Source organism: Mercenaria mercenaria, chromosome 10 (assembly GCF_021730395.1).
Source record: "Mercenaria mercenaria strain notata chromosome 10, MADL_Memer_1, whole genome shotgun sequence".
Classification (NCBI taxonomy): Eukaryota; Metazoa; Mollusca; class Bivalvia; order Venerida; family Veneridae; genus Mercenaria; species Mercenaria mercenaria.
Genome location: NC_069370.1, coordinates 17,826,774 through 17,844,787, shown reverse-complemented (window position 1 = coordinate 17,844,787; position 18,014 = coordinate 17,826,774). Strand labels below are relative to the sequence as shown.

The 18,014-nt window shown below is 33.5% G+C and overlaps 1 protein-coding gene across 1 annotated transcript; it reads right to left on the bottom strand.

The window, feature by feature from the left end:
• Nucleotides 1-2,977: 2,977 nt before the first annotated feature.
• On the bottom strand, nt 2,978-4,123 carry LOC123533501 (putative nuclease HARBI1). The gene is made up of 3 exons (XM_053516791.1): nt 3,996-4,123; nt 3,617-3,689; nt 2,978-3,178 (listed from the first exon to the last, which is right to left on the bottom strand). The coding sequence occupies exons 1-3, from the start codon at nt 4,121-4,123 to the stop codon at nt 2,993-2,995; spliced, it is 387 nt and encodes a 128-aa protein (XP_053372766.1). The 3' UTR covers nt 2,978-2,992.
• Between the last annotated feature and the right edge of the window lie 13,891 nt (nt 4,124-18,014).

The window sequence follows — 18,014 nt, the reverse complement described above, 5'->3', positions numbered from 1 at the left end:
TTAGATTTTTGTTATTTTTTCCCAAGCAGTAACCTTAATATTTTAGTACCTGCTCTTACGAAGGTACTGGCTGACAAATACGATCTTGGTTCTAAGGGCAAAACAAGTGTATCCGTTTAAAATTACTGCAATATAGTCATCACATTTATAGTCACTAATTTTGTATGCTAGTATATTTGACTAATATCTATCCACAGTTGACAAACCTGGTCAATGTCCACGTTTCACTGGACCCAGTATTTGTGTAAGCTTGTGTACAGGCGATTCAAGTTGTCCAGGGAACCAGAAATGCTGTAGTAATGGGTGTGGTCATAGATGTATGTCGCCAGTAAGCGAAGGTTTATTTAAGGGACTATTTAGACATGCAATTCGTAACTACTAGTGGATTTAGCAAGTCAGATGACGGTTGTAATAAAATTCAATGCAGCTGGATTGGGGTGTCTGTTTGATAGTTTGAAAAAGGACAATAATCATTTTGGATGCTTCAAAATTTATTACTGCGTGACATTTCCATCTGGAGTTATTTCCTGAAAACAATCTTGCATAGCTTCAAACAGGAAATATTCTTGTCCATTTTTATAGATTGAAGTAAAGCGCATTTCTTTTGAGCAGGTAGGTTTTATATGTTTTACAGGAAAGCTGAAGGGCTTAAAAGAGTCAAGACGGTGTTTCAGAGGGAGTCATCTGTCATCTTTAACCTTTGATGTCGTTGTTTATGGTGTTCAAATGTATAAGAATACAAAAAACAACTGTTCTAACGTAAATTTTTACTTTATTATAAATGAACGAGATGATCAGATACAAACAGTCTGGAATTCATATAATGGTTTGATGATCGAGAATCTTGCACACAGGACACGGAATAGACCTATTCCGCTTGAGACCCATTTGATTTCACAGGCTACCTTCACGGGTTTGCATTCTAAAAGTTCATCGTTCTTGGTACTCAGGAATACTGTTTCCAGTAACCTAAAATAGTTAATTAGAAATATGATAAGGTAGATTAAAAATGGCGTATTGTCTATTTATTTTAACGACGTCACGTAAGGCTTCGTCACGTAAAATTAATATCAGCTTTCTAAACGATTTGTTTTTGAGTCAAATTACTACCTAGGCATTATGTATAGTTTAGAATGGTTAAAAACTTGTAAAAACAATGATTAATTTGTTTCTTATGAACGTTTATATCTATGCATCGCCGTCACGTGTAGATACAGAATGAAAGTCCCCAATAGGCAATTGCTTACTGTAAGTTTTTCTAATGAGTGTATCCATTACATCTGACAAAGGAAGTTAGTATTTTTAACAAATATGCAGTTATAAGTTTATTGTATTCACGTATTCACTGATATTTCCTGGAAGTGTTTTAGATATGCATGTCTAGATCTACTGTATAATTCCGGCTCGTCTCTACGAGTTGATATTCACAACAATGGATTTTTTTAAATCAACGAAAAAGACCGAAACTTTCGAATACCATTGAGGCTTTATTACCTGGCTTTCTGCGCGAGCAGTTGCAAATACATTGTCAAGCTGAGAACCAGTTGTTACGCTATATAGATTTATGGAGGGACTTTCTAAATAAAGGCTGTTTCGTTTTGTACGTAACTGATCGATGGTATATCAAACTCTTATTACCTGTGAGAAAAAAGAAAAAGAAGTTAATATTTATCTATTTTTCAATATGGGTTTGGGCAATAAAATAAAGGGCTTTACAATATATACCATTTCTTTTTCCATTCTTCGTCTATAATTTTTATTTAAAATTGTATCATTGTGTTTGAAAGTGCTACGATGCTATCGTATGATTTTTACATGTAATACTATTAAAATATATATCAAATCCCAATAACGTATCTGGGGGCCGTTTTAGGGTTGGTACTGATCACTTGTGTGAAGTTTCATTAAATTGTGTGCAAGGGTTCGGAAGATTAGGCGCGCACAAGATTGCATATGCAGACTCTATATACATACTATGTTAACCTGAAACAAAGTCCCATAACTCTGCAATTTTTTTTGTTGAAAGAACCTTACATGCCCCATGCACAACTACTGTTGTTACTGATCACTTTTGTGAAGTTTCATTAAACTGTGTCAAGGGGATGAAGAGAGATGGTGCGCACAAGACTGTGTCTATGTATATAGTATAGTAACAAAAAACAAATTCCCGTAACTCTGCAATTTTTTTTCTGAAAGAACCTAACATGCCCAATGCACAACTACTGTTGTTACTGATCACTTGTGTGAAGTTTCATTAAACTGTGTCAAGGGGATGAGGAGAGATGGTGCGCACAAGATTGTGTCTATGTATATAGTATAGTAACAAAAAACAAATTCCCGTAACTCTGCAAAACAAAATTCTGAAAGAACCTAACATGCCCCATGCACAACTACTGTTGTTACTGATCACTTGTGTGAAGTTTCATTAAATTGTGTCAAGGGGATAAGGAGAGATGGTGCGCACAAGACTGTGTTTATGTATATAGTATATAGTATAGTAACAAAAAACAAAGTCCCGTAACTCTGCAATTTTTTTCTGAAAGAACCTAACATGCTCCATGCCCAACTACTGTTGTTACTGATCACTTGTGTGAAGTTTCATTAAATTGTGTCAAGGGGATGAGGAGAGATGGTGCCCACAATATTGTGTCTACGGACAGACGGACAGACAAACAACCTGAAACCAGTATACACCCCAACTTACAACTTTGTTGTCGGGGGGTACAATCATTCATATGTACAAATAACATAACCTTTTTATTTTCTGAAAATTGCTATACAATTATCTTAGGAAGTCATATATTACTACAGTAATATTAGATTAATTTTCAAATTTTAGCAGAAAAGGTTTCAAGGTTTCTTTCTTTAACACTTATGATGATGTTATTGCACTATGCTGACAAGGTTAAGAATATAAACAAGAAGCTGCTGAAATTACTTATGTTTCAATCATATATATGCTATGAACTCACTAGGTATTTACATGTATATATTACCTGAATCTGGATTTGAGAACCCCAAAAGCCTTTTCTACAACAGAACGGCCAGAACTGTGACGATTATTGAAGTTTACTTCAGCAACCGATGAAGGATTTAAAATTGGTGTCATAAGGTAACTTCTCAGTGGATAGCCACTGTCTCCAAGGAGATATCCTAAATCAGCAGACTCCAAAACATCCTGAAAAATGCACACATGAAATTGATAATCCTTCTTCTTAAAAGCGGGACAGAGGAAGTTCTACATCTGATTTAATGCCTCTGTTATATAACAAAATATGTTGTTACTTATTTACTTGTAATACTACCATGTCATTTTCATCTGAACTTTGTATAATTATGTATTCTCTTATATTAGTGTAACTTGCAATCAGAGTTAAATAAAGTGATTGTTATGTTACTAAATATATTGATGTGTTGTGTATATTTTAAAAATGATAGTCTATAAATATATATATAATTGACACGCCAGGCAAAAAGCAGATTGTTACACAAATGGGCCAACTTATCTATTTGTGGAAATGTCTGCATGGGTACAACAATCTTGTGGAGAATTGCAATACTGCTTATTATAACCATTCAAAAAGGTATGATTTGCAATGAATGCCTTTGAAAATACCTTCAATCCACAATTGTTGAAGATGAAAGAATCATGTTGAGATCCAGGCCACCTTGCAACAATATCCAGAAATCTGAAAATGATACATGTTACTGGGTTGGTAACCAAGCACATTTAACTTAATATACCATGCAATGATAGTAATATGTCTAACAAATTAATATAGTCAACCAATCAACAAGTTAGAGCATTTAATTAAGAGAAATTGTTTAAACTTAAAAGACAGTATTAATAAAAGCATCTTTAACTTAACAATATGACATACATTGTAAAAAGTGGGAAAGTGGAACAAACAATCAACACAGGATAGTTTAAAACAATTGATTACTGGAAATGAAATGTAAATGAAATGTAAATGAAACAGATATAATATACATACCTCATATTACTGTCAACAACAGCTTGCATATTTATGGCATGAAACCCCTTCCTACAAACATATGCTGCCTCATTTTCTGCTGGGGCCTGTGTTGGCAAGAAAAAAAATAAAATTTTTGTCTTATACATGGTGTGGTACAATATTAAATATTATAATTCAATCCTCTTGATGCTGGAGACAAATATTTCCAGTTTTGATACCAACTGCATATGAATATCAGCCTGTAAACCCATGCAGTTACATTTCAAAAGTATGTTAATATTGAACATTTTCACGATTTCTATTAATAAATAATCATTAATTTACAGAATATTATTCCAATTTTGTAAGACTCACAAAGGACAAGACAAGTCCTTACTTTTTTGTGAAAATTCATCCAGCGAGTCTGTCAAATGTACTGATACTAGTAACTGATACCAGTCCACTATGCAGTCAGATCAAGATCTTCACTGATTGCTAAGAAATATGAACTATTAATTAAATTGACACTGCGCTGATATTGACCAGTTCATTGTAAAAATTCAGCAGGGTCAGGTGGAGTTGGTTCTAAAATGCTAGCGCAAGTATAAATTCATAATTTACTCACTCACACACACACACACACCCCCACACACAAACACACACGTAATTATGACAATTTTTTCAATAAAATATACGAAAACCAATTCATATTGTCAATCAAATAAAATCCAAAAGTAAGTACTGAGAAAATTGTTCAATAAAATTGACTGAATGATACCTGTGTAGGAATAAGCGTTCCGTCAATTGCTCCTATGACATTTGGCAAGCCGCATTTGTTGTAGAAACTGTACTTTGTACAATTCAGGCTTTCCAAAGGAAATCTACAAAACAAAAAAAAGCATACAATTACTTAGATACAAGTTTATCTGCTTCAAAATGTTGTTATGTTAATTTCTACAAACAATTGTTTGTTATTGTTATACAAAAGCTTAGTTCTTTACCAGAACCAGAATAACCTAGAACTGTGCTTGCTGAAATATCTCATTATATTGACATAATTTCATGTAAAGTTCAGTTGAAATCAGTCGCAAGGTTTATAAAACATTGTGTTGTAACACAATTTTAGACAGCCACTGATAAATTGCACAGCATCTAAATGTCCAACTAAGTGGGCAGACACAAGCAAAACCCATCTGTACAGTCTGATCATGATCTGCAACATGAAACTCCCTATGAATTGTAAATGGTGCTGTCTAAATTGAAAGATGAGAAAGTTTAATACCTTATGTTGTCTAATTTGTCATTAATAGCTGTGATGCACCTGTCAATATTTTGCCCGCCCGGGGGAGCGGCGGGCATACACGGGACTTTAGACAGAAGACCATTCCCGACAGGCGGGAATTTGACAAACATTTGATGTACCAACCAGGCTCTAGGGTGGGATTTAGACAAAAAAGGTTGTCCCTAGGGTGGGGATTTAGACAACAAAATTTTTGAAATGTCAAATTCCCCCGGGTCGGCCCGCCGCCCCCCTGGGCGGGCAAAATATTGACAGGTGCATGACAACAGACTCGACTGCATGACAGACACTACTCCTGCTTACACCATGTAGGTCTGCTACCTCCGAGTAAAAGCTACCTTTAGCCAGGTATCTCAGTGTAACAAGAATCTGAAATATAAATTATTTTGCAATCATGTATATGACGCTGGCAAGAGTAAATAGAGGCATTACAACATAATTTACAGGGCTGCATATGTATATACTGCCTCAAGAGCATAGTGGTAAAGTGTATGCCTTGAATGCTGGAGGTCTGGGATTCGATCCCCGGCTGTGTCATACCAAAGGCGTGAAAAAAAGGTACTGGTAGCTCCCTTGCTCGGCACTCAGCAATGAAAGGGTTGCTACAGGAGGTAAAATAAGCACAGGTAAATATCTGTTACTGGATACCTGGTTTGTCTCACAAGAGCTTTGTAGCTCATGCTGTATATTCGATTATACTGTATGGGATGATAAAAAAAGCTTACCATTACCCTTTTTACCTTTACCTTTTATTTATATATTGAATAAGTTCAATAAAAAGAATGCCTACTATCATTTTCATTCAATGACTTTCTTACACTCATGCCACTTCAAACATTTAATAAAAAGACACATTTTGTTGTAGCATGTAAATTCATCAAGAAGTATGACTATTTATTGCATTGTAAATAGATTTAATTTTGCTTCCTATACACCACCATTTCTTTTGAAAATGCAGTATATTTAAAAGCCAATAGATCCACTGCATAGCACTTGGAATTTCAAGTGTGTCAGTTTTATATCATGCTTGTCTAGAAAATAACAAACGTTACAACCTTTGACAACTTAAACGCAAATAACAGGAATATAAGAAACCCTACGAATTCAATAAACAGAGATAGAACTATAATGAAACCCTCCAGGGGCAGACATACACCTCAAGATGCATCTGCGCAGTCTTATCAGGATCCATGCTGTTCGCTAACTGTTTGTCTCAAGTTGAACACAAACAACATATGGATCCTGACCAGACTGCGCAGATCCATTCTGGTCACAAAAGCACTTAGTTGGTTTTCTCATGGCACGGCTCATATTTTCTTGGTAACTTGTGAAGGTAGTGTAAGGATATTACAGACTATAGATGGTGTGAAAAAAATACATTGTGTTTGCTTCAATAATGAAACAAACAGCACATAATTCGCACTTGGGAATCTGAAACCGCAAAAATTAAAATCTTACAAAAAATCAGGTTCCGAGAACGTAATCCAATCAAACCACATAGGATAACGAGCGAAATTCATTGTTTATTCGAGAAACCTAGTTTTTCAAATGTTAACCATGGTGTACGGTCGATATATTAGAATTAAAAAATCGACTATGGTTCACGGTCGTGAACCTTTATTTACGAGTTTACGAACATGAACCCCTGTTTACGACCGTGGGCCTAGGTTTATGATCGTGAACCATAGTTTACGGACGTGACATGTATGGAAATTGTCCAATAATAACATGAACGCAGCTTCACAGTCGAAAAACTAGGTTTAACGATGGATAAACTAGGTTTTTCGAACGTAAAAGCATGTAAGCCTATTCTTTCGAGCAAAAACATAGGATTACTTCGTAAACCATAGTTCATGCTTGTAAGTGTAGGTTCACATTGTACACCCAAGTTAAAGTTCAATCGAGAAACCTAGTTTATCGGACGTAAACATGGGTTCAAGAGAGTAAACTATAGTTTACTCCCGTTATCCTGTGTGTTCGCTTGAAAATTTATGTAAGTATTCAATTATCCTAGTTTTTCGACCAAGAATGTAATTATTGGATAATTTGATTGCCGAAAACCATTGTTAACGGACGTGAACCTATGTTTACGACCATGAACTTGGGCTTACGAGCGTTAACCATAGTTTAAGAATGTGAGCCTAGGTTTACATTCAATAAACTTGGTTTCTCGTACAAAATTATGATTTTTGGTCATTATCCTATGTTCACGAGCGTGAAACTATGTTTACGGTCGTAAATCCATGTTCACGGTCGTAAACCTAAGTTCTCGATCGTTAACATATGTTCACGTTCGTGAACTTAGAATAACGGCCGAAATTCAAAGTTCAATTGAAAAACCTAGTTGAAACCTGGGCGTGTTTTCGCTCGAAAATATGGGTAAGTATTAGAAAATTCTGGTTTTACGTTCGAAAAACCTAGTTTATCGATTGTTAATCCTAGGTTTTCGACCGTTAACCTGGGTTCACGTTATTGTTGGACAATTCGCATGCCATAACCGTTTATATAGGTTTCTAAAGAAGCGATAATAAACATTGAGGGACATAATATCAGATAAAATATAAAGGTAACAAACATAACATCTATGTTTCGGTATGCAATCCCCCCTTCCCCACCACGACACACATCATGTATGAATGTATGAACACTGATCAGATGGGGCGATTTTCTTGTCGGTATGAGGGAAATTTTGGGCTCGAATCCCGCTACAAACCGGACTATAAATAATTATTGTCTAGTCATGTTCCTTCCCTAATACGATCGTTAGGAAAATTGACGTACCCGTAATAATGTACTCCTTTTTTTTAAGAGTATTCAGTTCCTACCATGAGATTACTTTAACTAATTTTTCAGGAGGGCGAAGGTTCAAGCCCCACTAGGACCAAATTTGTTCATAATATTTCTTTTTTCAAGTAATATAAACTGTTGTTGTTTTTTTTCAAGACTTATTATCATTGATCTATCGTACAAAAGCGGAAATGTTTTATTTGACTAGCCATTTCTTGCTGTTTAAAATGAATTTAACCTGAAGGGTGAATGATTAGATATCTTTGAAAATACTTAGTTACATTTGTAACAGTTCTTAATTTTACATTTATTCTTTAGTTTACGAAGTTTGGAAGAAATGTAGGTAGGAAGGTTTTACTTCTGCCTTATGGTTATTTATGAATGCAGAGAGCAAGGCCATAATTTTTAAGATTTTAAGAGTTGGAGCTTAACTTCTGTCCGATTAAATCCTTTTACTCGAGGCTCTCTAGAAAAATTGTTATTGACAATTTTATTTTGTGTCTTATAATTGTTACGCAATACTTTGAGGTTTCATTTAGAAAAAATATTTGGTAAAATGAATTCTCTTCGATAGTTTTACGCAATGGCTATCACTTTAAAATTTGTCTCTGTTTCAGCTGGAGGAAAAAACAACATAATTTATGCAAAATTAACTAATTAAAAAAAAACGACAGGGTAAAAGCCGTTTTAAGATGAATCACAGTGCGAAAATATGTAAACTCTTAAAGGAAATTAGTGATAAAGTACTTTTTACATTATATCTTTCAGTATTCGTCAGAATGTTTAAAACGAATTTAGTATAAAAATAGCCTTAAAAACTGCTGTTAAATCAAGTAATGTTATAGTTTCTATTAATATTGTAAATGTAAACATTATTTCTATAGCAAAATATAGCATGTACGCTGTTTAGGTATATAACACGTAGAATGTGGTCATTTGTTTCTTCTTACGTTACTGTGGCAATTCCACGCAGCGATTTCGTCCCGTAGTACCTACAGCAAATGATCTGAAAGAATAGATTCTTAAAGCCCACAATATAAGACCTGACATAACTCATATCACTATAAGTTCATTTTAATTGATATTTCATATTTCTTGTTAGGTCGTCGAATAATGCGCAGTGTAACTCATATCGACAATTGTTTCTCGGAACCAGCGTTTGTTTGATTAGCATTTATAGACCGGGGTCATAATATGTAACGAAGCGGTCAACAGTGTTGAGTTACGAAAAAGTTCCATTCATACGGACATTTCATTCATAGAGGCGAATTAATTTACCATCATTATGTAATATTTTCTAATGTTACCTTTCAAGTATTTACGTTGGAAAAATAAAACATTATTATAACATGTTTGAATAAATAGATCTATTGAAACAGGAAAGTTTAACAATCTTTATACAACTCTATGGCAAACTGATAAACGTGGCGGACTATCTGAATTGCGCATGATTATATTTTGTGTTGTCAGTCTCAGCACCTGTTTAACTTTGTGGAAACTCGATATATGGTTATAATAGTCTGGCGAATATCGCCAGCCTAAGGAGAGCCGGCTACCTAGACCTTTAGTCTAGGTAGCCGGAACCGGCTACGTAGACTAAAGGTCTAGGTAGCCGGAACCGGCTACCTAGCCACTGCCATTCTTGTTCTCAGTACTTGTGTCAATTGAAAAGGCTCAGTTAGAGCTTACAGTATGTTAATTGTTAAATGTCTTGACGACATAAATCAGACTTATCTTATCTTATCTTATGGTAAATGCCAGTCTGCGAAAGTAACACAAAACCTGTGATTTTTAAAGAGTTAACATTTTATTCATTAGCTCAGGGGCATTGATATAGATGAAGGGTCCATTATAGACCCTAAACAAACATTGAAAACACTACTCTGTGTTGGCAATGTTTGTTTATATTTTTCAAGGTCAATGCCATGATATATAGATCCAGACTACAGTAGGGTTACAGGCGCAAAGGAAACGTGAGAAGCTCAAAGGATAATAATTTGGTTAAGTGAGCGGAACCGCAGTAATTAAAATTAAAAGGAGGGCTCACCTGAATTTCTGCACTTATTGAACACGATCTCCGTGTAAGTTTCATCAAGTAGTCAGCTAGCAGCTCTATCAAAGCTTCGATTGACACTCTGTCTAACCGGTATCTAGACATCACCTCAAAATCTCTTAATTGATCCAATCCTATCCTTTCACGGAACATTCTATCATTTCTCCTTCCTTGACAATTGTACAAATACAACAATGCGGCCATATTGAATACAAAAGACTGACGTCGCTAAGACGTCTACGACGGCACGTATGTTGTCGTAAGTCTGCGACATTTTCTACGACGTGGTAGACTACGACAAACGTTGATAAAACGGTACCGAACTGTCTGCGACACTTATAAGATAAAAACATGCCTGCGACATGTCGTAGAACGTTGATAAAACGGCCCCCAGAAGACAAGTCATTCAAATTTAATTCAAACATTTTATTCAAGTCTCATCTTAGTGTATACATGAACATATATAATATGTACAGTACATGTAACACAAAGCCAGTCTATGCAGATTTGTAGAAGACTATACATGTAAAACACATTAATAAAACATTTCAAGTATGAATCACAATGATGCCATTTTAATTAAAACATGATCGTACAACTACAGTACTGATAAAAGTTGTTAACACCATGTTATTTACATTAATAAAAGGGTAAAACAATCAATACAAGGAAGTTATGGCCTAGAATAAAGACGTTTACTTCCTTCATTAGTTATATTATGTATATTATGACAGGTTTTGGCAGCAATAAATAAAACATTTTCATTGCTAAAAGTGTCAATCTTTCATTATCGGACATTATATCGTAAGTCAAATTTGGTAAGTCATCAGTTGCAGATATTTAACCTTTCCTAATATCATTGTATGGAATAAATCATGTTTTCATCTTCAATAACACCCTTACAGTAAAAACATCATCTTCTATTCAATTCTAAGTTCTCATATCTCCCTGTTTAATTCTCAAGGGTGCAACGCCACATCTAAATTTTGTAAAAGCTGCTCGATAATTAAAAGGTAAATTCTTGTAAAGATAATCCTTTGTAGAATATTCTGACTTAAGCATGAACAGTTACTACATATAGTTTATGTAAAGATAAAATCAACAAGTTTATGTGTATTAACAGAATTATGCATTAAAATTAGGTCTAAATATTACACACTGTCTACACGTATAACTAAATATGTAGTATGAATGTGTAAAGGTACTAAAAAAACTAGAAGTATTTTTAACAATGGATTGTTAATGTATGATATTTACTTATGAATGTAGCTCTACACACAATTAATATATACTTTTAGCAAAGTTTAATACATTTAATAAGGATTTTTACATTTGAATAACCTGAAAATGAAATATTTTAACGAACGATGACCAATGGGTATCTTTAAACATTTTAGAATGGCCATCAGATATATAGAACATATATTTTATGATGTTTAGTTCTATTGTTTGTGTAGTACACATGTAACTTAAAGAAGACTATATTTTAGGAAACACCTATAGGTTTAGACAAATTGTATCCAGGTAACTGAAATAGTCATAGAAGAGTTTTACTGTCTTCACTATCCTTAGCAGGACCAAATGTCCTTCCAAAATGAGGAATGAAGTAAACAAATATTTTTTTTTTATAAAATAGAGGTACTATACTTAACAAAAAAGCAATTTTAGGTCATGAAGTAAAATAACATTTAAAATAGAGAGACCCTGCGCAACAGAAAAGTAATTTTTAGCTACTCTAGAAGTATAGCATAGAGGTTAAGCTTAACAAGGACAAAAACAAGAGCTGTCTGTTGACAGCGCGCTTGCCTATTCGAAGAACTGATGCAAGTATGGGGTCGAAATATTACCAGATATTTTCAGACAAAAGAAGAAAAAAAGATAAGACAAACAAAGTACCTGTATTTTTGGATTTGGAGAAGTCTTGCATTATATGGCAATGTGTGACCATGATGGTAAGCAAGTGATCAAAGTTTCAAAGCCATATATCAAACAGTTTAGACAAAATATGAAATGGTATGCGAAATGTCTATGTCAAAAAAGGGCCATTACTGAGCTAAAGTTCTTGTCCTAGTTATGTAGTCTTGCCTACATACTAGTATGTAGACTATGATGTTAAACAAGTGGACAAAGTTTCAAAGCCATGTGACAAACAGGTTAGGCAAAATATGGACTGGTATGAAAAAAAATAACCGATTTCCAAGTTCAAAAAGGGCCATAATTCAGCTAAAATAGTTGACAGAGTTATGTACTCCTGCCTACAGATGGAGATCATGACGATAAACAAGTGTTCAAAGTTTCAAAGCCACATGTCAAATAGTTTTGACAAAACGTGGACTTGTGTTACAAGACAAAAAGTAGCATAAAGCAAACTTAGAAAATTTTATCTAGGAACCAAACGAATGAATAAGTTTGCCTAAAATACAAAATAGAAGTAAATATAAAAAATGAAAATTCAAGGATAGATCTTAGGTAAACAAGATTTCATGATTCATAGGGAATCTGGCAATAAATCAGAGTGCACAGTTTCTAAGGTAATACTAAATTAGTAAATTAGGAATGGTGCTGCAACCTGTTGTTGTACTAATATGATGGACTTAACCAAATGTTGGTGCGATGAGGGTGGTTAGCATCGTTCATGAGTGGGAAATAAAAATGTATTTTTCATAATTTGGTAAAAAAATCTTCTTTTATAATACAGTGTTGATAATAATATTCATTGGAAAGTATTTTTATAAATGTTGGTTTGAACTTTAGCAGGAAATAAATTTAATTAAAAGTATTAAAAAGAATATGAAATATAAGTTGATTAACCTAAAAATTCATTAGACTTGATGTTTCTATGGTATGGACAAATTTGGTATGACAGTTCATACTGTTTCAGTATGATCACGTGAAGTAAGTAGTATGAACTTCCGTTATTAGGTAAATGAATTAATAAGGACTGTGTATAAAAGAACCGCGCTCCGGCTTGTTTCAAACTGTTCTGAAACAAGTGGAAATTATTTCTTTTTTATTTATTACAGGTAAGAAATTTCTTTACATATTTTATCAGAAATTTGGTTTTATGGGCATAAAATTCTATAAAATAATAATAATTATGAAAATAGAATTTTATGGAGCGCGGTTCTTTTATTCACAGTCCTAAGTAATTCATTTTGCTTTATGCTATTTTTTGTCTTGTAAAACTACCCCCCATTTTCCAAAGTTACATGTCCCCATGTAAAATTACATAAACCAAAAGATTCAGTTTTAGGGCTTTTTATATAATCATAACTATCTCTATTCTATGTAATATCATTCCTTATTATATATTAAATGATATGATGAAAATTAATGATAAACAAAACACTGCAAGGCATACTCGTACCAAAATATCCTTTCATTCAAGTATAATAAAGAGACCTCTAGGTGACATATTATATGCAGTTACTTCTCTTATTTAATTAATTTATTTGCTTTTCATTTATGTTCTATGAAAACATTTTTTGTATTTGTGATTGGATTACACAACTCAATAACGCATCTATAGGTTCTAGTGTAGTATCAAAGTTTTCCAAAAATAACCTCTAAAGTGCTGCTTTAGATCTTATAATTTTCGGCAATAGATGTAAGTCTTGCCAATTAAAATTTACATCTGTTATAATTTTTATGATAGCTGTACCTTCCAAAGAATTATAAAGGTTTACTGTTTTTTCAAAGAAATAATTTGAACTGAAAAGAACATTTCTGGCTTTTCAGAAAAAACATATCGAATAACAAATATGTTTGAAAAGAAGCAACTCGATTAACTTTTTCTAAAAGGTTATTTTCTTCTTCTCTTAATAGCATTTTTTTCTATGAAATATAAATTTTTGAAAAATTTCATCATTATCTAAGTCCTTTGTATCAATTATATAACAACAATCATCAACTGTTTCATCATCCAAATTTTCTTTTATCATATAAAATTCATCCCCAGAAATCTCTTCAGTTACACACATATGATACATTATGAATGTATTTTAAGGAACACTTTCTTACTTTTCTCGTATTTAAATTCCCTAACCAGGAGCGTAGACGGGAATTTCTTAAAGCTCTAAACTATACTAACTACGAATCAGTAACTTTGAGGAAGAATCGAGATTTTCACCTAGTAAATGTTTAAATATATATCGATTTAATAATTTAATATTATTTTTATTTTATCGTGGAAATTTTCATATACTAGATTTATTGTCTCGATCACTCTCAAATAATTACTGACTGACTGCTCCTCTACGATAAATATAATTAAATAAATTCTATTATGGATTTGCAATTCTCTGGCTTTAATAGCATTCCATAGAATTCTTTTTCAAATAAAGCTCTTGTTTTTATAAAATATTTTCTTTTAGTTACAGAAGAGAATCAACTGGAAAATTCGAATGTTTATTCATATAATCTGGGTTGTTTTTTTTTTTCAAATGTAGACTTACAAATAATACAAGTTTTCTTATAATCAATGATATTCATACAACATTTATGAACAGGTTGTAGACAACATGACATATGACTAAAATGCAAGTCAAAATTTCCTTGTAAAATTCTTGATGCTTTTTTTTAGATTATGAATGAACTTGTTTTTGAATTTGTTTTGATTTTTAAGAATTTGTGTTTTAATATGATATTTTAATATTTTAATACTCACTGTTTTGATTATGACAATTAGATTAAATTTATTTTATAAAAGAAAAACTGTTCTGAAACAAGTGGAAATTAGTTCTTTTTTATTTATTACAGATGGAAATAGATTTGGCGTTGTGTCTTATTTTCTCCAAAATGAGCTAATCTTCCCCGGTTATCTTATTATCATGTTATCATAAGGGCAATACGATTATTAATGAAGATCTAAATAATTCATGAATATGCACCAGATAACAATCAGCCCGATAAAAATATCACATGGTAAAACTTGTACGAAAAACTTAACCAAGATTTGAAAGTTAAAAGGGGCCATATTTCTTGCGAAATTGCATGAAAAATCACACTGATGTGACCGAGTATTACTACTCGTACTGACATTGAGTTGTACTTCACCAAATACAATCTGAACTATTATGTCTTTTCTACGAAAATGTCAAAAATACGCGTTGGTTTCTTTAGAACATTTAGCCCATAAGATAAGGACCAGAATGCTAAACAGTGCATTGACTTAGCTAAACTATACATATTCATATACTTATCGATTCTTCTTTATTTCCATTTTTAGGGATCTCATGAATCTACCTAGGAGCACTTGTCCTCACAGGAGAAGAATGTGCTATTTCCATCAAGTTTTACATCATTTTGTAATATTTTAACTTTCGACCTTTTTTGTTTAAATTTTTGTACGGCTTTTTCTGAATTAGCAAATTGATAAAGTGTTAAGAAATTGTGAGCGAAAATCGGTGCAGTAAGCGCTAGTAGGATTATACCAGAAAATGCACATAAACAGGCCATTACTCTTCCCACAGCCGTTTTAGGGGCAATATCGCCGTAACCTACTGTTGTCATGGTAACAAGAGCCCAGTACCAACCCACTGGAATACTTTGGAAATCTTCTCTTTCTTCTGCGATAAACATACAGCTAGCGAAGGAGGTCATCCCAACAATCAAGAACAGTATCAAAATTGAGAGATCCTTGAAATTTTCTCGTACCGTATAGGCTAAAACCTGTCCAGCACGGACATTAGAGACGATATGGAACAATCGCAAAGAACGTAAAACCTGTAAGTACCTCAAAGAATCCATCCAGCTGTCCCTATATTTTTCATGTTTGTAGACTTGCATTAATACAAAGTGTACATATGATCCAATGAGAGCCAGCATGTAGGCGAAATTGATTATACTCAAGAAATACCACTTTCTAGAAGGACAGAAAAGCAGTCGCAGTATTATGTCAATCGTAAAATATACTACAGCTACTGCTTCTAAAACAACAAATGTATAAATTTGAATCTCAAAATCTGGTAGTTCTACGTATTCACCCGTCATCACAGGTATCTGTGATTCGTTGAAGACCTCGGGAGACGTACAAGGTAACGTGTCATCAGAATTGTTTCCTTGCTCCTGGGTTCCGGTAGGCTGATCATTGAAATTTCCACCATGCGACCAGCTCTCATCATTACCTTCATCATCAACGCTTTCACTGTCATTATAATTATCACTATCCTTTTCATATAGTAAAAATATATTTACAGATGTTTTAAACTTCCGGTTGCTTTCATTCGGATCTCCAAAATGTGGTGGTGTTATCCACAAGGGCGGTCTATGGTCAGGCAATTTATCGCTGTTGCAGTCTTCTTTTAGCCATTTTCTAGCTAATTCAATCTTTTCCATACCGGAAGACTCCATATACTCCAGGCGCTCGCAGTTTGTCATTTGCCTTCGGAAATATGGATCTGTGCTGAATGCCAGTGCGCATATGGACAGCAAAACCATGGACAGAGAAACCATGAAATATAACTGAAAAATATATGGCCTAGCCATTGCTTTATCAATTATTCATAGGTAGAAATGTAATATTTTAATGGCATAACCAAATCTTCTTTCAAATGTAACTTAAGATTAATAGTATGGATTAAGGGTGAGAGGAAATTATCTCATAAATGAAAAGGCGGTGATAATGTATATAATATTTTAAGGTAATGCCAAATGTAAAATGTATTTTCTATTGGATATTGAATATCAGCTAGTACAATACGTACCCTTCCCAAAGCAGAAGGTTTCGAATAGTAAATGATATTCCAGAGTTTGCCTTTACAGCTCTTCATAAACTGATTGGAATAACTAAAATGTGTCCTACTTGCTTCACGATTTTGTCGGAATTTTTGTAAGGTTTCCTGCTCGTCAACAAAACTTTGCAATCTGAAAAATCAATAGCAACGTTGACATTATATATCTTGAAAATACAATAGTGACGCAAACATACAATAACTATAGAACGGAATAGAACAAAACAGAATTTTATTACAGACTTAAACATGGTACATCATCATACATATTTTTTAATTCCTATTATTTTTCTAACCTCCTTCTTTGGTCATTTTAACATCGGTAACATATAATTGACATAAACATTACCAAGTCTTTTCTTCCAGACTATGATAAAAAGTGACAAATTGTACCCAAAGTGCTTTGAAATTTTTTTACAACATAAGAAATACAATCTTATGGAAAGTAAGGCCAGATAATTCAAGTATATAAGTGAGATGCAAAGAGGTTTTTCACACTTACCTATTAAAACAACAGCTTTCTAGCATTTCCGGTGATATTTCCCAGAATTCTAACTCATTCAGGAATGCTCCCGGACATGACGTCATAGGAAAATGTAGTTCTCCAGTCTGATACAATGCCAACACAGAAGCAAACATATCTCCTGGTCTGTCAACATCTATACAGGCAGATGCAGTAAAGGTTCCAGACTGGTACATTCGTGTCAGCTTAGATTCTGGACCATTTTGTAGAGAATTCGTAGAAATACTGTATGTTTGCCCACCGACATTGAATTTCAATCTGTGAACCATTCTGCATTCAGACATAGACTAGTCTAGCTACGGTAAACTCGAATATTTGGCGAACGAATTCTCTCAAAAGAGTTATCTACAGTACCTGTTTGAAAAATAAATAAGTCCTAATAATACAAGCAATATTTAGGCTAAGTAAAATGTTTTCAGCATGCCATAGCCTTGTCATTATACATTTCATAAAATTACCCGAATATGAAAAATACCGGGCGAACAGACCATTGGACTACTGAAAATTAGGACTTCCAATAAAAGTTGTTTGTACTGGGAAGAACGGTTCTAATATAGATTTACAGAGATAATTCTGAAGAAATTAGACGCAAGAGGTAAAATAAAAACGCCGCCGTCAGACCTATTGAAACAAACGCTCGATCAGTTAATTAGGCGAATTAACA

Bases quoted from the DNA above. Each gene is read 5' to 3' on its own strand.
- LOC123533501 (XM_053516791.1), bottom strand. From the start codon at position 4,123: ATGTATAAGACAAAAATTTTATTTTTTTTCTTGCCAACACAGGCCCCA. The intron at 3,690-3,995 runs GTATGTATATTA...TATCATTTTCAG, and splicing joins GTTGTTGACAGTAATATGAG to ATTTCTGGATATTGTTGCAA. The intron at 3,179-3,616 runs GTATTTTCAAAG...TGCATTTTTCAG, and splicing joins TCAACAATTGTGGATTGAAG to GATGTTTTGGAGTCTGCTGA.